The sequence below is a fragment of the Pantherophis guttatus genome, chromosome 1, assembly GCF_059756535.1.
Source record: "Pantherophis guttatus breed Tessera chromosome 1, ASM5975653v1, whole genome shotgun sequence".
Taxonomy (NCBI): Eukaryota; Metazoa; Chordata; class Lepidosauria; order Squamata; family Colubridae; genus Pantherophis; species Pantherophis guttatus.
Genome location: NC_142063.1, coordinates 339,999,564 through 340,021,624, shown reverse-complemented (window position 1 = coordinate 340,021,624; position 22,061 = coordinate 339,999,564). Strand labels below are relative to the sequence as shown.

General features: G+C 44.4%; 1 protein-coding gene across 2 annotated transcripts in view; it reads left to right on the top strand.

The window, feature by feature from the left end:
* Positions 1-22,061, top strand: part of TADA2A (transcriptional adaptor 2A) — a 60,707-nt gene that overhangs the window by 3,037 nt on the left and 35,609 nt on the right. For both annotated transcript variants that reach the window (XM_034434615.2, XM_034434616.3), the window contains exons 3-7: positions 4,269-4,375; positions 4,800-4,859; positions 12,257-12,348; positions 15,475-15,632; positions 17,151-17,239. In XM_034434615.2, the coding sequence (XP_034290506.1) occupies positions 4,269-4,375; positions 4,800-4,859; positions 12,257-12,348; positions 15,475-15,632; positions 17,151-17,239 (506 nt within the window). The remainder of the gene's footprint in view (positions 1-4,268; positions 4,376-4,799; positions 4,860-12,256; positions 12,349-15,474; positions 15,633-17,150; positions 17,240-22,061) is intronic.

Here is a 22,061-nt window from a genome sequence, read left to right as displayed (position 1 = left end):
AGACCCGAAAATGGGCTGAAAAAAGGTTGGAAAAGGGCCGAAAAAGGGGCCAAAAAAAGGGAGGCCAAAAACTTTTTGTTGTTGTTTTCCTCTTCTAAATTTAGGTGCTTCTTATAGTCTGAAAAATAACAGTAGTTTGTCCCGAAAGCGACTGCGAAGGGTCCCAGATTGGGGCTGAAAGGCGAAAGAGGAAGCAGTATGCTCCATCCCATATTTGAGTAGATCAGGTTGCCCTGATCTACTTTCTCTGTGAGAAAGTAGATTCTTCACCAGAGAAATGGATCTACTCCTCTGCTTTCTGTGAAAAAGGACAGAGGTAGAGCAGGGGTGTCCAACCATGTTAACTTCAAGACCTGTGGACTTCAACTCCCAAACTTCCCCAGTACAGAAAAGAGATGAATGTAGCTATCTCTTAAATAGTAGTCCAATTAGCCTTAGCAAAAACAGCTATGAGTATTAAGGCAACTTAAAACAACTAAACGTATTTTATTACAATGCATGCAGTCCTTGACTTGCGACCAGAATTGAGCCCAAAATTTCTGTTGTTAAATGAGACATAAGTCATAAATATGAACCAGTTGTCAAGCATCTGAACGTAAATCACATGATCATACGGACACTGCAATGGTCATAGGTGTGAAAAATGGTCATAAGTCACTTTTTTCAGTACCGTTCTAACTTCAAATGGTCACTAAACAAACTGTTGTAAGTCGAGGACTACCTGTATGTGTTTCCTTTCTTCCCCAATAAAACAGCTATTGGTTTAGGGTAGGGGTGTCAAATTCAAGGCCCGTGGGCTCGATCCGGCCCCTGTGGTGCTTAGATCTGGCCCACAGGGCCACCCTGAAACAGCGAAGGATTGGCCCGTGGTGCCTCTGCTAGTGAAAACGGAGCTTTGGTGGGGGGCATCCTGAGCTCCATTTTTGCTGGCAGAGGGCTGCAGGAGGCTGTCCAGCCCAAAAATGGGGTGCGGGGGGGCACGCGTGCAGCCCCCTTGAGCTCCGTTTTCACTGGCAGAGAACTATGAAAACAAACCAAAAACAAAAGAAAAGGAGAAACGTTTCCCCTTTTGCATTTGAGCATGGAAGAAAGGACAGGAAAGGAGGAAGGGAAAGACAAAGAAAAAGAAGGGAAGATGGGAAGAGAGCAAGGAAGGAAAAAGAAGGAAAGAAGAAAGGAGAATGAAGAGGGAAGGAAAAAGAAGAGAAGAACGGAAGGAGATTAAAATGAGAGTGAAGGAGGGTCTCGGGGAAGTCTTGCCTTAGCACTTGGCCACCACAGGTGCCCCCGACACGAATCTCATGTTATGCCCACCATGGCCACGCCATGCCCCACTGCAACCCCCAGCCTCTGAGGTTAAACAAAACCCTGATGCAGCCCTCAATGAAATCGAGTTTGACACCCCTGGTTTAGGGTGATTGTAGATGGCCTGCAAACATTTGTATAACCACTAAAGGTAAAGGTTCCCTTTGCACATATGTTCTAGTCATTCCCAACTCTAGGGGGCGGTGCTCATCTCCGTTTCAAAGCCGAAGAGCCAGCACTGTCCAAAGACGTCTCCGTGGTCATGTGGCCGGCATGACTAAACGCCAAAGGCGCACGGAACGCTGTTCCCTTCCCACCAAAGGTGGTCCCTATTTTTCTACTTGCATTTTTTACCTGCTTTTGAACTGCTAGGTTGGCAGAAGCTGGGACAAGTCACAGGAGCTCACCCCGTTATGCGGCACTAGGGATTCGAACTGCTGAACTGCCGATCTTTCGATCGACAACCTCAGCGTCTTAGCCACTGAGCCACCACATCCCTTTTTTGTTATAACCACTAGATGGCAGTAAAGATGCTTAGTTGACAAAGAGCTCCACTGTTGTCAGCATTCCCTTCCAGGGCTAGGACCAGACACAAAGATGAGTCAAAGCAAAGAATGAAAAGGATTAGGACAGCCCTCATGATGTGTATCTTAACCCTAGTCCTCCTCCTCCCAAAACTTATGCTTCTCTGAAAGTTGCCATCTTCTAACAGAGGAATTTTAAAGGGAGAATCCAGGGTCAAGTTTGTAAGAGAGAATTCTCTCTGGCCATGACTAAGGACAAAGGCTTCTGGTCTTGTTACATGTGCTAATCAACACAAGGACACCAAATAGTTGTCATTCATGACTGGTGTCCAGAATGGTCACTTAATTGAATGGTTAAAGCACCACGTAGCTTGCATTTCTTAGTGGTTTTATTTCCGCTTTTGGTATTGATAAACATAGACTAGCCTATTCAAGTGGAAACTTCACCCACTCTACTAGTGCTCATCAATGATGCTATCTACCATAATAAATCCAGTAACAATTAAAGGTGCTAGCAGACTCATTCTTCCTAGCGTAGTAAAGACATCATGAGATCATTTTGGTCAATGTCACCGTGCACTCCCAAGCAAATGGATTTTCTACATCCAGTTGAATGGGTGAGACATGGCATAACAAATGCAGCACGTCCTCAACTCACGATCCCAGTTGGGCCCCATTTTATGACCTTTTTGCCACGGTTTTTAAAAAAATCAAGAGCCATGGTGGCACAGTGGTTAGAATGCAATACTGGAGGCTACTTCTATTGACTGCCAATTGCCACCAGTTTGGCAGTTCGAATCTCACCAGGCTCAAGGTTGACTCAGTCTTCCATCCTTTCAAAGTGGGTAAAATGAGGACCCAGATTGTTGGGGGCAATAGGCTGACTCTGTAAACCGCTTAGAGAGTGCTGTAAAACGGTATATAAGTCTAAATGCTATTACTATGGGCTAACTGCCCACAGCCAGGTCAAGGTTGACTCAGACTTTCATCCTTCCAAGGTGGGTAAAATGAGGACCCAGATTGTTGGGGGCAATAGGCTGACTTTGTAAACCGCTTAGAGAGGGCTGTAAAGCACTGTGAAGCGGTATATAAGTCTAAGTGTTATTGCTAAGTACTAAATCACCGCAGTTAAGTGAAGCACACAGCTGTAAAGTAAATCAAGCTTCCTTCAATGCTTTTGCTTGTCAAAAGCTGGCTGGAAAGATCACAGATGGGGATCACATGACCCCAGTCCCTGCAGTTATTGTGAATACATGCCAGTTGCCAAGCATCCCAATTTTCATCAGGTGACTGTGGGGATGCTGTGTTGTTTCTAAGTGTGAGCAACAGTTGTAAGTTGCTTTTTTTCACTGGCGTTGTAACTTCAAACTATCACCACAGGGGTCCCCAACCTGTGGACTGCTGCCCACTAGTGGGCTGTGAAGGGTTTGCAATTGGGCCGTGGAAATGGCCAGTGAATGCGCACGCACATCCTCACATGCATGAGCATGTGCACGCATGCTCCATTTGCGTGAACGGCAGGCACACATGCATGCAGCTCACGGAAATGGAGCTGCACGCATGCTTACTAGACGCTTGCATGAATCATTCCCTCCCTCCTACCCCTGCCAGTCCGCAAAGCCGGAATCATCGGGGAACTCTTTGACTAAACAGACAAGTTGACGACTACCTGCATATTAAATTCTGAGTGCGTGTAATTATGAAATAAGAGATTGTAGAACTTTGGCTGTGTTTCTTGTAATGATGATCGACCCTCAAGTCAGAATTCAGGTTTCACACATATACATCCCCAATGTTCTGCTGATAAGAAGTTGGCTGTTGTGGACCGCTGGCGGCCAGCAGAGCTGGCAGCAGAGTCGGACAGTGAGGAGGTTGGGGAGGAACTTGGGCCAGTCCTGGGGGCTGGGGAAAGCTCTGACGAGGGCTCTGCGTCAGAGGGAGAAAGGGAGTTAGACAACAGTGAGGCAGAGGAACAGCTGGAGCCCGTTCCCATTGTGCATATGCACAGAGCTGCCAGAAGACTAGAACAACTCAGAAAGCAGGGTCGACTCGGGAGTAAAGCCGCACCTTGGAGGTGATTGGCCTCTCCCATAGGAAACAAAAGAGCGAACGGGGAGTGGGCTTTTGCAGGAAACAATTTGTTCGTTCCGTGACTCTGAGAGACTCTGTGCCAAGTTTGGCCTTGTACTGTGGAAACAAGTTACGTAGCAACTTGCCAAGCAAGATAAGGTCTGTGTTGATAAATATTCCTTTGAAAGACTGTTTGGACAGGCCTTGCTGACTGTGAATGAAAGGAATTCACAGTTGTGTAAACAAAAGAGGTTTTGCCAGGACCAAGACTCTGCTTTCCTGCTTTTTAAGGGAGCCGAGGTCAGAACATTGGCTAAGGGAAGCCTACCCTTTGCTTATAAATTTCATTTTAGTTTTTCTCTTTCTCAGGTGACCCTTTTGACAAGCCACCATGCCGAGGGTGTTCCTCTTACCTTGCAGAACCCTACATCAAATGTGCAGAATGCAGCCCACCTCCTTTTCTGCTATGCTTGCAGGTAAATTATATTTACAAGGAGAGAGAAGAGAATGCAAGGACGATCTCTTGGCCGCTGGGGCTGATTTTTTATTGGACAGGCCAAGTGAAAACGGGGAAGAATTCTCTTCTTTCTTCCAGAAGAGACTCCTTGTCAATTTTCGACATTGATCATATTCACCTGGTTTGAAAGGGAGAGGGGTTCCGCCCTTCCCCCCCCCCAAAGCTTTATTCTGGGTGTGTGATTTCTTGACGTTTTTTATGAAACAATGCCAGCACAGGGAAAATGTTTGCTGAAAATGTGTCTGTAAATGACAACAATAACAAGACCTTTTTGCTTGGGATGATGTGGTGGGAAGGGGAGGCTGGGACCCCGTACTTTGTGATTCCTCAAAACCGCTTTTATCAAGAACAAAGAAAAAAAAAACACGAACCTTGTTTTCCAGTGCTTCACAAGAGGATTTGAATATAAGAAGCATCAGAGTGACCATTCCTATGAAATAATGGTAAATATATCGTTCTAATTCATCTGTCTTGCTTTCATCCGTTGCTTTTTTTTTTTATTTATTAGTTTTTTATTCCGCCTTTAATAGTTTTACAAGTAACTGAAGTTGGTGAACATACTCAATGCTCCTTCCTCCTCCTATTTTCCCCATAACAACAACCCCTGTGAGATGGGTTGGGCTGAGAGTGACCGGCCCAAAGTCACCCAGCTGGCTTTCATGCCTAAGGCAGGACTAGAATTCATAGTCTCCTGGTTTTACACCAGTACCTTAACCCATGGGTGTCAAACTCAAGGCCCTAGGCCAGATGTGGCTGGCGATTTGGTTGGATCTGGCCCATGGGGCCGTCCTGGAAAATGTAAGGGGCCAGCCCGTATGCTTCGGCCCGGTCTACCCAAAGCGAATAGGAAACATCGGGCCAGTGTCGCTTCGACTCTGTCTACCAAATGCAAAGAGGAAACATACCAGCAATTTGGGGAGTGGTGTCAAGCTGGCCACGCCCACCCAGTCAGCCATGCCCACCTGGGCCGCCAAAGTCAACCACAGCCCTGATGCGGCCCTTAATGAAATTGAGTTTGACACCCCTGCCTTAACCTGTACACCAAACTGCCTCCCTCTTTGTGGAATATGTCCTATCCATACAGGTGTGGGGAAGTTTCATGTTTAGATCATATCTGAGCCATATCTGTGGGCACATGAGCGTTGCCCTAACTCAGCTCCAGCGCGTGCGCCGGCCAGTTGATTTTCGGGCCTTCTGTTCCACCAGAAGTCGGGAAATGGGCCATTTCCTGCCTCCGGGAGGGGAGTGGGGGCGGAGGCCTCTTTCGCCCTCCCCAGGCTCCAAGAAAGCCTCTGTAGCCTGGGGAGGGCGAAAAACGGGTTTTTCTGGGCCTACTGGGCCCACCGGTAATCCTTTTGCCATCGCGTGCCAAAAGTGGGGGGAGCGCGGGGGGGTCATGGGCGGGGTGTGGGGAGCATTGAATTATGGGTGTGGATACACGCGTGCACGACTCCTCCCGCTTTTGGCACGACGGCAAAAAGGTTAGCCATCACTGGTCTAGCCTTTTAAATTTCACTCACTGAAAGTATGGGAATAATAAGATAACCAAAAAACATGGGAAAGAAATTTTCAGAATACTTTTATTTATTACATATTTATTTGTTAAATATAAACACTAGCTAGAAGTGGCTGCTAGGTTAGTGGCAGACTCTACCTCGCCCTCCTCCCCTTGTTCTCTGCTCTCCGTCATCCCCGTCTTTTTCGGTTATCATATTGATGTGTTCTCATTATGTTCTTTTTATTGGTCTATTATCTTCTGTCCTGGGAAAACTCCTTTCATTTCTTCCTTTTTATTGTTGTAAAGTGCCTAAAGTCGCCCCACGGTGAGATAGGCAGCAAATAAAATTAACAAGTAAAATAAAAATTCTTTTGGAGAGTTCTCAAATAAAATGGACCCCAGAAGCCGTCAACTAACCTCCTGTGCCTTGTTTTTTTCCAGAGAGAGAAAAAAAAATGCTTCTTAATTTGACGGTTTGAAACTGAATTTCAGTAGTTTAATTTAGCAAGAACCACCAAGAAAAAGCTGGGGAAATATAGGCTGTCCACATCAATCTTAGAAGATAGTAAACCTGTAATAAACTTGGGGTTTTTTTTTCCCAACTGGGTGGACTCCAGATAATGTTAATTTCAACCAATTTCCACAACCCCCAGTTGATGTGTCCAGTTGGGAGCATCTGAACAAAATGTTACTTATGTAATGCTTTTGTTCAGGTAGAGTTTGAATCAGAAAATACCTTTGTTAATAATTTGTCATGCAGAACAATTAACATTTTCCAACCCATTAACACTCCTAAAGCAAGTTTTGCTTTTATTTTATTTTAATCACCCATGCCAATGTTCCCTCTAGGATTAGCTGGCCGACAGCTAAATTAGCAAGAAATTCTTTGTTACATTCTGTAACAATGCTTCATAACTAACAATAATTACAGCTTGAGTAATGTTTACTTTGTGTGGCATAATTATTTAAAATTCCTGTGGGGTGCCGCTGGAACTCTTAAAATGCCAGTATGTAAGTAGCAGTTTGCCTCAGTGACAAAAGTACTCATTTGGACTATTCTGCATGTTAAATCTGTTAGTCAGCAATGCACATTTGTAAGCTCATCAGATTTTTTTAGGGGCACATATGGGTAGCATTTTCTATGCCTGCAGGTATGAACAGAAATGAAATTCACCCATTCCCGCTGGAACAAACTCAAAACTACTGTATTTTTCGGACTATAAGATGTTCTCTTCCCCCCCCCTCAAAAGTGGGTGGAAATATCTGTGTGTCTTATAGAGCGAACGTTGCCAAAGCCCCGCCCACCCGCCGGCCCCCACCCTTCGGCCTCTGCCTCCTAGCAATTTGCATCCTTGCAGCAAACAGCCTGGTCAGCTTCAGCACAGCCTGATTTAGCACGAGCGGCTGATTGGCGGTTGGATCTGCCTCCTGGAATACCACCGATCAGCTGTTCCAGGCGACAGGGATAGGCAATGGCGGCGGCAATCCCCGCCACCTGGAACGGGCCAAAAACGGGATGTGTGGAGGCTGAAAATGGGGGGGCGTAGAGGCCGAAAACAGGACTCACAGAGGCTGAAAATGGGGCATGCAAAGGTGGCGATAGGTGGCGCTGGCGGTGGGCGGTGGTGATCCCAGCAACCTGGAACAGCTGATGGGCTGTATTCCAGGAGGCCAATCGAAACACCAGTCAGCTGCTTGTGCTAAATCAGGCTGTGCTGTAGCTGACCAGGCTGTTTGCTGCAAGGAGGCAAATTGCTGAGAGGCAGATTTTTTTTTTTCTTGTTTTTCTCCCCAAAAGCTAGGTGCGTCTTATAGTCTGGAGCGCCTTATAGTCCGAAAAATACAGTAAATTGAATATAAAGCAACTTAACAGAATAACAGAGTTGGAAGGGACCTTGGAGGTCTTCTAGTCCAACCCCCTGCTCAAACAGGAGACCCTACATCATTCCTGTGGCTGTCCAGTCTCTTCTTCAAAGTCTCCTGTGATGGAGCACCCACAACTTCTGAAAGCAACCCGTTCTACTGATTAATTGTTCTAATTGTCAGGAAATTTCTCCTTAGTTTTAGATTGCTTCTCTCCTCAATTACCTTCCATCCGTTGCTTCTCGTCCTGCCCTCAGGTGCTTTGGAGAATAGCTTGACTCCCTCTTCTTTGGGGCAGCCCCTGAGATATTGGAACACTGCTATCATGTCCTCCTCTAGTCCTTCTTTTCACTAGACTAGACATACATTAAACTAGAGACATGCCCAGTTCCTGCAACCATTTAAAGTATCCTTCTTTTACAAAAGAGACTACCATCATTCATATATTTGTGTGGGGTTTTGGCTATCTCACTTGAAAGTAGTGGAATCCTTGTGATTCAGACAAATTGCTGTCCAATCTCTTCTTAAAAACTTCCAGTGTTGGAGTATTCACAACTTCTGGTGGCAAGTTGTTCCACTGATTAATTGTTCTAACTGTCAGGAAATTTCTCCTTAGTTCTAGGTTGCTTCTCTCCTTGGTTAGTTTCCATCCGTTGCTTCTTGTCCTGCCCTTAGGTGCTTTGGAGAATAGCTTGACCCCCTCTTCTTTGTGGCAGCCCCTCAAATATTGGAAGACTGCTGTCATGTCACTCCTAGTCCTTCTTTTCACTAGACGACTCATACCCAATTCCTACAACCGCTCTTCAAATGTTTAGCCTCTTGTATTTGTACTCTTGTGATTATAATCTTCAAATTATGTCAATAAAATCAAAGCAAATCACTCAACCATTTCATCTAAGCACATTGAACTTTGTACTTAATATTCTAATTTATGTTGTAGGCCTGCATATTATTTTTTTTAAAGTTGTGTAAAGCAGGAAGTGGCAAGAGAATTCATTCTTGAAGATTATACTTTATTTTTATTCGAATTCATCAATTGGAGCCAAGTGCACAAAACACAGAATTAAACCTCACAGTACCTTTGAGAACTTTTTAAGCCCGGCAGCTGAACCAAAATTTTATCTCCTGGTCTTTCTTCATTTTAGGAGCCTAATTTAGGTGAGAGGAAGTCATCCAGTTCCTTCTGTTAGACAGCATTTCGGAAACCCTATAAAAGTTGTAATCTACTCTCTCTCACTAGAACTGTGATGGTGAACCTATGGCACGGGTGCCACAGCTGGCATGCAGAGCCCTCTCTGTGGGCCCGCAAGCCATCGCCCAGCTCAGCTCCACCGTGCATGCGTGCGTCTCCCACCAGCCAGCTGATTTTTGGGATGCGCAGGAGGGGGCGCATGCAGGAGATGCATGTGTGTTGTGTGCACATGTGCGGGGGAGCAGGGGGAACGTGGAGGGGTCATGTGTGCATGCGCAGGGGGGGTATATTGCATTATGGGTGCCGGCTGGCGCATGTGCATACTCACGCTTTTGACCCATGAAGAGAAAAAGGTTAGTCATCACTGCACTAGAACAGTGATGGCTAATCTTTTTGCCATCGCGTGCCAGGAAGGGGGAGGAGCGGGGCGGGGGGGTCACACAGGCGCGTGCCCATACCCATAATTCTATGCGAGCCACCCACCCCCCGCTCACCCCGCTCCTGGCACGCAATGGCCCGGAAGGCCCGTTTTTCTTTCTCATCTGGCTCCGGGACCTCTCTAGGCATCTGGGGAGGGTGAAAACAGCCTTCCCTACCCCTCCGGAGGCCAAAAATGGCCCGTTTGACAACTTACAGTCCCATTGGAAGCTGAGCTCGTGTGCCCGCTGATATGGTTACGTGTGCTACCTGTGGCACGCGTGCCATAGGTTCGCCATCACGGCACTAGAACATCGGTCAATGCTGTATCCTGATACGGTTATTTGTTTAAATGTTTTAAAAAGTACTACGAATATACATATCCACGATGGTTTGACCTTTGATCCAAATGCAGGTAGAGAATAAGAGCCATAAAATTAAAGGCATGAGTTTTTTAAAAATCCTTTTCTTATAGGCATATGTATGGGGGAGTCCTTGATTTATTAACTGCAGTTGCTTCTGAAGACTCGGTTGTTTACTGGAATGGTTGCTAAGTGAACAGAGAGAGAGAGAGAGAGGAAACTCCCGTCCTGTAATTCAGATAAAGTTCTCTCTCGTAGAGTGTCCTGTGCCTGACCCCTTTCCTCCTCCACCTTTTTGCCCCCTGGCAGCATGGAGAGATTGTTGTGCCATGGGCAAACGAACAAACTCAGCTCTGTAAGCTTAATTACTTGATTAGAAGTCTGTAGAGATTCTCTGTCATCCAGGCCATGGTTGTCCCAAAGATGCTTTTTCAGAGGCAACTGGACTTCCTTGGTTTTTTTTTCTTTTGAAGACATTTCGCTTCTCATCCAATAAGCTTCTTCAGCTCTGACTGGATGTTGGGGAATGGAAGGAATATTCCTTGCAGACAGCTGGTAATCTGCATCCTTTTAGAGGGTCCTTGAAAAAAGGATGCAAATGACCAGCTGTCTGCGAGGAATATAAGGATAAGGATAATTTTATTTCTATACCGCCCCTCTCCCGAAGGACTCGGGGCGGTGTACAGCCAGGTAAAAACACAATACAAATATCACAATTTAAATTTTAAAAATTATTAAAAGTATTACATTTAAGGCCAATTAACTAAAAAACCCAAAAATTTAAGAATTCCAAATTTAAAACTCAATTTATGAAGCTAGCCCTGCCTGTTGGAAGAGCAGGGTCTTAAGAGCACAGCGGAAAACTCGGAGGTCAGAGATCTTGCGTATGTCCAGGGGCAGTTCATTCCAAAGGGCAGGGGCTCCCACAGAGAAGGCTCTCCCCCTGGGTGTCGCCAGCCGACATAAATCCTTCCATTCCCCACCATCCTGTCAGAGCTTAAGAAGCTTCTTGGATGAGAATCAAAACGTCTTCAAAAGAAAAAACAAGAAAGTTCAGTTGCCTCCTGAAAAAGCACCTTTGGGACTACTTGATTAGAAGTCCCCCAGGCTAACAGCTTCTTCCTGAAACTGACTGGACCTTTAATCAGTTTCCCAATGAAGGCTTTTGATGTGGGTACAGTAAATGCAGACATTGGTTGTAAAATGATTTTTATTACTGTTCATTACTCTCATATTTGCAAATGTCACTATTCAGCACAATTGTTAAATAGGGATTACCTGTGTGTATATGTGTTTGTAAGCATATATAGAGAGAAAATGAGGTTTCACATACATGCACAATATATACACACACCACATACGTGTGTGTGTGTGTATGAAGAATCAAAACCTTGTGAGGTAGATAAGTGTCACAAGTTCTCATGACATCTCATAGGTTTTGGGGCATTAAAATGATTTAAGTGTTTTCCATTTTTGATATCTTTTGTCACTGTGACACTGCACATCATTTGAAAATATATCTTTGGGCTAGAAGGGCCTGTCACACAACTGAACATGCTCTGCTTAATCCCTCCACCTAAAAATGTGTGAAATAGATTAAAAAGTTCTTTTCTCTGTGTTATAATGTTTGGAATTCCAGAGTTCATCTTTGTGGGGGTAAGTGGCCTATTTCTGCAACTAGAACTCCTAACATCTGATAACAACTTATGTTTAGGCTTTTGGTTTATTTATTTATTTATTATTTAATAAGAAAACTTTTATGATTGCCCAATTCACTCATGGTGACTCAGGGTTACTTACAAAAATAAAAACCCAAATATAAAACCCAAAATTTGGATTGCCTAAAAGATTGGCAATAGTTGTTGGAAAGAGATTGGAATTCCAGGAGTTATTGCCAGGAAATAAACCTGTCTCATTTCTGTCTCTCTCTCTCTCTCTCTCTCTCTCCCTCTCTCTCTCTCTCTCTCTCTCTCTCTCTCTCTGACTCTCTCTTTCTCTCTGACTCTCTCTTTCTCTCTGTGTGTTTCTCTCTCTGTCTCTGTCTCTCTTTCTCTCTCTGTCTCTTTCTCTCTCTCTCTCTCTCTGTATGTATCTGTCTGTCTCTCTGTCTCTTTCTGTCTGTGTGTGTGTATCTGTCTCTCTCTCTCTGTCTCTGCGTGTGTATCTGTCTGTCTGTCTCTGTCTGTCTCTCTGTCTCTGTGTGTGTGTATCTGTCTGTCTTTATCTTTCTCTCTGTCTCTCTCTCTGTCTCTGTCTGTCTGTCTGTCTCTGTCTGTCTTTCTCTCTGTCTCTGTGTGTGTGTGTGTGTGTGTCTGTCTGTCTGTCTGTCTGTCTCTCTCTCTTTTCTCTCTCTCTTTCTATGTGTGTGAACACGTGTGTCTCTCCTGTCATGCATATTTAGTGGAAATGCAAATAAAATTCCTTCCTATGGGGGTTCATGGGAATTCCATCAGCCTACACAATTGCAGTCCCAAATGATTTTCTTTTGATGCTTGCTTCCCACTGCAGACCTCTAATTTCCCCGTTCTTGATCCTACCTGGACCGCTCAGGAAGAAATGGCTCTTCTGGAAGCGGTGATGGATTGTGGCTTTGGAAATTGGTGAGAGTTGCTGAGGATTAACCAGTTGTGGAATCTTCCAGATGTCAGTGGGTATATACAGGTAGTCCTTGACATATTGGGGCTGTAATAGCTTAATGGGGCTATTACAGTTGCATGTGACAATGGTTGTAAACGAGGTTGGTCACCATTTTTGCAGAGGTTGTTAAATGAATCTCCCCAAATATCAAGCAAACCCGTTCGCTATGGCACAGTTTTGCCAAAAACTGAATGTAACTTCTGGTTTTTTGCAAAACTGTCTTAAAATGCAGTCATGTGACTGCAAGGGAGGGGGCTGACCATCAAAACTTTGGAACTGGGTTGTAACTCCCATTTTTCCAGGACTTTGGTCGTTAAATCGAGGACTATCTACACAGTTAGAATGGTCATGAGGATGGGACCAGGGGAAAGAGAGAAGGCAAAGGTATTATAGGTAGTCCTTGACTTACAGCCATTTGTTTAGCGACTGAGTTACAGAGTGCCACTAAAAAAGTGATCAATTACTTTTTACACTTATGATCATTGCAGCATCTTCATGATCATGTGATCAAAATTGGACACTTGGCAACTGGTTCATACTTACGAGAGTTGCAATGTCTTGATCATCTTTTGCGACCTTCTGACAAGCAAAGCCAATGGGGAAGCCGGATTCACTTAACAACCGTGTTACTAACTTAACAACTGCAGGATTCGCTTCAACCATGGCAAGAAAGGTCCTAAAATCTCACTTAACTGTCTTGCTTAGCAACAGAAATTTTGGGCTCAATTGTTGTAAATCAAGGCTACCATGAACTTCAGCCAAGTTAACTCTGGCTTGTCTCATGAAGTCGGAGTCACATGTTAGACTGTTTTTTTTAAATCTTGGAATAGTGTTGATGTGCTCTGGAGTCGGTGGATGGTATCAGTTTTTTGTCAATGATGGATCACTCCTTGTTGACCTTGGAGTTCTTGGACGCTTCACCCCACAACAGGAATGTGAGACCTATTTGATTAACAGAATAACAGCGTTGGAAGGAACCTTGGAGGTCTTCTAGTCCAACCCCCTCTTAGGCAGGAAACCCCTATACCATTTCAGACAAATGGTTGTCCAGTCTCTTCTTAAAAATCTCCAGTGTTGGACCTTCCAAACTTCTGGATGCAAGTCATTCCACTGATTAATTGTTCTAACTGTCAGGAAATTTCTCCTTAGTTCTAGGTTGCTTCTCACCTTGATTAGTTTCCATCCCTTGCTTCTTGTCCTGCCTTCAGGTGCTTTGGAGAATAGCACTTAGACTTATATACTACTTCCTAGTGTTTTACAGCCCTCTCTAAGCGGTTTACAGAGTCAGCATGTTGCCCCCAGCAATTTGGGTCCTCATTTTACCAATCTCGGACAGATGGAAGACTTGCCAGGATCAAACTCCTGGCTATGGGCAGAGTTAGCCTCCAATACTGCATTTTAACCACTGCATTACCATACCTTGGTTGACTAGGTTGACTCCCTCTTCTTTGTGGCAGCCCCTCAAATATTGGAAGACTGCTGTCATGTCACCCCTAATCCTTCTTTTCATTAATAATAATAATAGCCTTTATTGTCATTGTACATCATGTATACAACGAAATTGGTTTAGCCTCTACTGGTGCAATCCATAACAGAAAATAACGAGACATAACAAGATTGATTAGATGAGATTGGTCCGCCCCAGGCACCAGGTCCACCTTAATGGGATGCTATTAGGTTTCAGAGGGAATTTGGGGTTATTCTTGGAACACCAGTCCACAGTTCAAACAAGGCCTTTTATGCAATTTGAAGTAACAGGTTGACAACGGCCTGTGGTTGAGATTGTGCCTGTGCAACCTCTCGGAGAGTTACTGGCATGGTCCAAAAGAAAACCAACCTTTCCAGAGTTCTCCAAATCATTTCATTTCTGAATCAACGGTTTTTGCACATCTCTATAGTCATCACTATAGGGACTATAGTCATCCATTATAGGGCTCAGTGGCTAAGGCGCTGATCTTGTCGATCAAAAGGTTGGCACTTCAGCGGTTCAAATCCCTAGTGCCACATAGCAGGGTGAGCTCCTGTGACTTGTCCCAGCTTCTCCCAACCTAGCAGTTCGAAAGCACGTAAAAAATGCAGGTAGAAAAAATAGGGACCACCTTTGGTGGGAAGGTAACACTGTTCCATGCGCATTTCACATTTAATCATGCCAGCCACATGACCACGGAGACATCTTTGGACAGCGCTGGCTCTTCAGCTTTGAAACGGAGATGAGCACTGCTCATCGGGAACAAGTAGCACATATTTATTTATTTATTTATTTATTTATTTATTTATTTATTTATTTATTTTTAAATTTGTATACCGCCCTTCTCCCTGAGGACTCAGGGCGGTGAACAGCCAAGTAAAAACATAAACTACAAACATTAAAATACAATTAAAAAGATATATATAAATTTGGCCCCATGATTAAAAACAATAACAGACAATTAAAAACATTTTAAAAAGTGTTAGGCCAGCCCGGCTTGCTGGAAAAAGAAGGTTTAAGGGCACGGCGGAAGACACCGAGGTCTTGGATTCTCCTTATCTCTGGGGGCAGCTGATTCCAGAGGGTAGGTGCCCCCACAGAGAAGGCCCTCCCCCTGGGGGTCACCAACCTACATTGTTTGGCTGATGGCACCCCGAGGAGGCCCTCTCTGTGGGAGCGCACAGGTCAATGGGAGGCCGTCGGTAGCAGCAGGCGGTCTCGAAGATAACTAGGTCCTATGCCATGGAGCGCTTTAAAGGTGATAACCAACACCTTGAAGTGCACCCGGAAGACCACTGGGAGCCAGTGCAGCTCACGCAGGAGAGGTGTTGTATGGGAGCGCCATGCGGCTCCCGTCACTACCCGCGCAGCCGCATTCTGGACCAGTTGGAGCCTCCGGGTGCTCTTCAAGGGGAGCCCCATGTAGAGAGCATTGCAGTAGTCCAGGCGAGAGGTGACGAGGGCATGAGTGACTCTGCACAGGGAATCCCGATCAAGAAAGGGCCGCAACAGGCGACCCTTTGTGCGATATGTGCGAGGGGAACCTTTACCTTTACCTTATAGTCATCACAGATTTTATGAACCAGGCACGTTACTATTCTTATTTCTTGGCCCCTTACAGGCAAGATGTAGCCAACCAGATGAGCACAAAGACGAAAGACGAGTGTGAAAAGCATTACATGAAACATTTCATCAATAACCCCCTTTTCGCATCCTCCTTATTACATCTGAAGCAGACGGGGGAGAAGCAGCAAACCAGCTTAGCCACTCCGTTTTTTGGTAAGTGCCAGCCACAAAGAAAGCTGAAAATATTTCCTGTTCTTCTTCAGGCTTTCAAGACAGCAACGAGGTTTATTAGAGACAAATTTGCATCAACGGTGGTTCTCAACCTGTGGCCCACCGACCAGGGGTGGGTTCTACTTACTTTTACTACCGGTTTGCAATAGGATGCATGCGCAAAAGCTTCCTGATGACGTCGGGGTCAGAGGGCGGAGCCTCCCGCCGGTTTTATTACCGGTTCTTGCAAATCGGTCCGAACCGGGGGCAACCCACTACTGCCACAGACACCTGGGAGGCTGCAATGTCATCACAGGGGGCTCCCGCAAAGGCTTGAAGAAATGTTTTGATTTAAATCTTGAGTTAAGTCTCGGTGGTCCATGGCCACAAAAGATATTTAAAGGGAGTCCCTGGCGAAGAAAAGAGAATCACTGCTGTATTAAATACCAATCTCCCTAACCTGTTTTTTATTTTATTTTTTTAGGTATTTTGAAATGAACACTGCCAGAATTCACATAGGCTTGGAATTTTGGGAGTTAAAGGCTTAACTAGGTGCTAGCCTTTGACTTAGACCAGGGGTTTCCAACCTTGGCAACTTTAAGATTTGTGGACTTCACTCCCAGAGATCCTCAACCAGCAAAGATTAGACCTTTCTTTCTTTCTTTCTTTCTTTCTTTCTTTCTTTCTTTCTTTCTTTCTTTCTTTATTTATTTATTTATTTATTTATTTATTTATTTATTTATTTATTTATTTATTTATTTATTTATTTATTTTTATATGCCGCCCTTCTCCGGAGACTCAGGGTGGCTTACAATGCGTTAAGCAATAGCCTTATACTTTTGTATATTTTATACAAAGTTAGCTTATTGCCCTCACAAACCTGGTCCTCATTTTACCCACCTTAGAAAGGATGGAAGGCTGAGTCAACCTTGAGCCTGGTGAGAATTGAACTCGCAGTAATTGCAGGCAGCTGGATGTTAAATGCTGCCTTAGTAGGAGGCATTAGCATCCGACCATAATGGAGTCTGCCCGTTATGGTCATCGGTCATGACAGTCATAAAAAGGACCACCATATGACCGGATGCATTTTTACTATTTTTTTTCCCCAGCAGTCATTAAATGAATGACATGGCTCATGGGCCGTTATTTTGACACCCCTGAGCTACAGATTGCTGCGTTTTTCCTCTCTGTTTTTCCTCCTGTCATTTAATTAGTTATATTGTTTGCTTTTAACTGTAAGTTGAGTTGCTTGCAGGAGGGCAGCTACCGAAATTGAAACTGTACATAAATTATAGGAAATAACCAGCGTACGGTTAACCAAATAATTTTCCTTTGTTTAAAAAGTCTTATCAGTGCTTCTCAACTTGGCAGCTTTGAGATGTGTGGACTTCAACTGCCGGAATTCCCCAGCCAGCATCGGAAATTGAAGCCCACACACCTTAAAGTTGCTGAACTTACTTTCTCTTAGTAAGCTTTGGAAATTGTGACAATGCATTTTATTTTATTTATTTATTTATTTAGCATCTGAAGATCCTCCCCGGCCTACCTTTGATTCCCTTCTTTCTAGGGATATGGCAGGATACATGCCAGCCAGGGCGGATTTCATTGAGGTAAGAATGTCTCCGAGTTGACTGCTGTTTTAGCTATTTTTTGTGTCTGTATATAAAACAATTGTATTATGATTAGCTATGAATAAATATAATTTTATCTGGATGCTTACTTGAATGGACCAGGAACCATTGCACTAAGCAACACACTTCAGTCAGGCAACTGAAATGCCCATTTTAGATTCCTCCTCCTCCTGCTCTTCTTTTGACAAGATATAGGTCGCTTATTTATTTTATTTATTTATTATTTATTGGTTCAATTTATATGCTGCCCTTCTCCGGAGACTCAAGGCGGCTTACAATGCGTTAAGCAATAGCCTTCATATTTTTGTATATACCTGCTTAGTAGGGCTTTTTGGGGCCCCCCTAAGTGGTGTTCTATTTTATACAAAGTCAGCTTATTGCCCCCACAAACCGGGTCCTCATTTTACCTACCTCGGAAGGATGGAAGGCTGAGTCAACCTTGAGCCTGGTGAGAATTGAACTCGCAGTAATTGCAGGCAGCTGGCAGCTAAGTGCTACTTTAACAGTAGTTTAGTCCACTGCACCACCAAGGCTTATAAAAATCAGTTCCACGTACAGGTAGACCTCAACTTACAACAGTTCATTTAGTGACCATTCGAAGTTAGGACGGCACTGAAAAATGTGACTTACGATCATTTTTCACAGTTACGACCTTTGCCGCGTCCCCACGATCATGTGATCAAAACTGAGATGCTTGGCAACTGGTTCATATTTATGACCCTCCCTGTGTCCTAAGGTCACGTGATCCCCTTTTGCGACCTTCTGACCAGCAAAGTCAGCGGGGAAGCCACAACCGGGCTTACTAACTTACGACCTGCAGTGATTCACTTAACAATCATGGCAGGCAAGGTCGTATAATGGGGCAAAATTCACTTAACAAATGTCTCGCTTAACAACGTAAATTTTGGGCTCAGTTGGGTTTGTAAGATGAGGACTACCTGTATAACACTTTGCGATCGTTTAAATAAAAAGCCAGTTTAGTTTAATGGTTAAGGCCCCAGGCTATAAACCGAGATACTGTGAGTTTTAATCCTGTCCTAGGCATGAAAGCTGTCTGGTGATTGGGCCAATCACCAGGAAACAGTGATTCTAGTCCTGCCTTAGCCAAGAAAACTGGCTGGGTGACTTTGGACCAGGGGTGTCAAACTCAATTTCATTGAGGGCTGCATCGGGGTTGTGTTTGACCCTGCGTGGTGCGCGTGGGTGGGCATGGCCAGCTCGACGTCACTCGTGTCGTAGGGGTGGGTTCTAAATTTTTTTACTACCGGTTCTGTGGGCGTGGCTTATTTTGTGGGTGTGGCTTGGATGTCATGTGACTAGGTGGGCGTGGCTAGCTGGTCAGAGTCATTTCTGGAAGGTCCTCGCACTTACGACCAGTCCTCGCACTTACGACCTGACTCATTTGTTTGCTTTTAACACTGATCAGCTGTAGGACGGCCCTTTGAAGCCCTGCGGCAAGAGTTTAAATAGTTTTTTTCCCTCTAGTCATCAGCTGGGACTCAGGAGGCAGCAATAGATTGGGGGTGGGGCCAAATAAAAGGTAAGAATAATGTGGGGGGGGCAGGGCGAGGGGGAAGAACCGGTTTGGTGAGGTCATATCATCACCGCTACTGGCTCGGCCGAATCGGACCAAACCGGGAGGAACCCACCACTGTTGTGTCGGCACCTATGGTGGCTTGAACGCTCTCCCAGCGAAAATAGGCTCCCGAGCTCTGTTTTTGGCTGCGACGGCCTCCTGCAACGCTCTACCAGCAAAAACAGAGCTCAGGAAGGCCTGAGTTTGCAGCACTCCCAAACTCCATTTTCTCTGTCAGAAGCACCGTGGGCTGGTCCTTCGCTGTTTCCAGGGCGTCCTTGTGGGCCAGATCTAAGCACTCTACAGGCCAGATACGGCCCCCGAGCCTTGAGTTTGACATCCCTGCTTTGGACGAATCACCAGGAGACTATGAATTGTAATCCAACCTTGGCCATGAAAACCGGCTGGGTGACTTTGGACCAATCACCAGGGAACAGTGAGTTCGAGTCCTGCCTTAGCCATGAAAACCAGCTGGGTAACTATGGGCCAATCATCAGGAGATTATTTTATTTATTTATTTATTATTTATTTATTTATTTTATTTCTATACCGCCCTTCTCCCGAAGGACTCAGAGCGGTGTACAGCCTGATTAAAAACACAAAGACAGACAAAATTTAAAATTATTAAAATTATTAAATGATAGGCTCAATTTTAAAACCGCCAAATTTAAAATCCCATATTTAAAAACCAATTTAAATATTATGAGTTCTAGTCCCGCTTTAGACATGAAAGCTGGCTGGGTGACTTTGGGTCAGTCTCTCCCGTTCAGCCAAACTCACCTCACAGGATTGCTGTTATGGAGAAAATAGGAGGAGGAAGGAGTGTTAGATATGTTTGATGCCTTGGGTTATTTATAAAACTAATAAAGATGGGATATTTTAAAAAAATCCCAAGTCTTAAAAAAAAATGGTTGTGCTTTGTTCTCATTTTCACAGCCCATTCCACCATTGTGAAAATTTCATTACTTTCCCACTAATATCGATGTCACTTTTATATTTGCCAAATTTTGTTTCAGGTTCTGGAACTATCTGATGAAACCTGACAATCTTATCTAATTATTTTGTGATTTCTCCATGAGAAAAGTTGATTTTTGTTATAATATCGTACAAATGTTTCCGATCATTGACCAACTATTGCCAATTGATTGAATGCTGAAGGGTTTATTTCTGGGCTATTTTTAATAAGTTTGCTTTTGAGAATTACCTTGGATTTCTGCTGAAGGACATTACAAGTAGTCCTCGCCTTACGACCACAAATGAGCCCCAAATGTATGTTGCTAAGTGAGACATCTGTTAAGTTTTGTCCCATTTTATGACTTTTCTTGCATATTTGTTAAATGAATCATTGCAGTAGTTAAATTACTAACGGTTGTTAAGTGAATCTGGTTTCCCCATTGACTTTGCTTGTCAGGAGGTCACAAAAAGTGGGTCACGTGACCCCGGGACACTGCAACTGTCATAAATGTGAGTCAGTTGTCAAGCATCCAAATGTAAATCATATAACCATGGAGATGCCGCAACGGTCATAAGTGTGAAAAATGGTCATACGTCACTTTTTCAGTGCTGTTGTAACTTCAAACGGTCAATAAGTGAACTGTTGTAAGTCGAGGACTATTTGTATAAAAATCTTTTTCAATGAATAAGAGAAAATCAACAGCTTGTGGTCCTTTCTATACAGTACGGGTAGTTCTCGACTTACAACCATTCATTTAGTTGGGAAACGTTCAAATTGTGATCGCATGACTATAGAGGTGGTGTGATGGTTGTAACTTTGATGAGGGGTTGTCATTTTTTCTGAGGCTGTTGTAACTTCCAGTTGTTGTTAAATCAATGATTGTAAGTTGAGGGCTACCTCTATCCAGCTTTTAGCCACTGTGATGCCCTGAAATCAGGGGTGGGCTGCTGGGGGTTCGCAGGGGTTTGGGAGAACCTCTAGCTAAAATTCTGTGCAGTTCGGAGAACCCCCAAATCCCACTCCTGGCTGGCCCTGCTCACCTCGCCCCTCCCAGGAGTCCCTGTGCAGCCATTTTGGATGCAGGTAAGCGCAGGGCGCGTGCAGAGGTTCGGGGAGGGCAAAAAATGGGCCTACTGGAAGTTTGGGAAGGGCCTCCAGAGCCTGGGGAGGCCGTTTTCGCCCTCCCAGAGGCTCGAAAAAAACCCCCGGAGCCTGGGGAGGACAAAAAGCCACCCCCACCCCAATGCAGGAGGCTGACTAGGCCACGCTCACCATGGCCCTACCCACCCAGCAACCAGGTAAAGAACCCCTTGCTAAAATTTTTGAAGCCTACCCCTGCCTGAAATGATAAATTAATTTGTATGGCTTCACCTCTCCTCACCAGACTTAACATTTCATTGTGCTTATACAAGCAATAAATATATTATTTACTTTTAATAACCTGATCCTAATTAATAAAAGGGAAAGTCTTTTCTCATAGTAAAAGATTAAAGGGCCAATTTGGAGCCTATTTACATTTTCTACTCGTTTTATTACATTCCTCTGCTCGTATAATGTTTGTTTATTTGGACATTCTGCTTCAGGAGCCCCCCAGGGCAGATTCCACCCTAATTAAAACAGGACAATAATCCCAAATATTAAAAATGATTCCACAAAATCCTACAAAACTCAAGACAGTTGCAAACCACCTGTAACAGCAAGCTGAAAATTAAAATAACCTAAAATAAAAATTTAACCATGAGGAGTAAGAGCCAAAAAGGCCTTGCCCCATCACTAACTCAAACTTATAGAAACATGGTTAGAACAATTAATCCGTGGAACAACTTGCCTCCAGAAGTTGTGAATCCTCCAACACTGGAAGTTTTTAAGAAGATGTTGAATAACCATTTGTCTGGTGTAGGGTTTTCTGCCTAAGCAGGGGGTTGGACTGGAGGACCTCCAAGGTCCCTTCCAAGTCTGTTATTCTATATTCTATGGTAAAAGATGTCATAAGTAATATAGTGATACCGTAAATCACAATTAACCATTATGTGGTGAGGATAAATCTTCAGCAGGTTTCCGGCCTCCGGAGGGCCTCCAGGGGGTGGGGAAGGCAGTTTTCGCCCTCCCCAAGCTCCTAGAAAGGTTCTGGAGCCTGGGGAGAGAGAAAAACGGGCCTACCAGGCCCACCGTGCCATTGCATGCCAGGAGCAGGGGGGGGGGAACGCATGTATGCGCGGGATAGAATTGCGCGTGCATAGAATTATGGGTAACATTTCTTAGCAACAAAA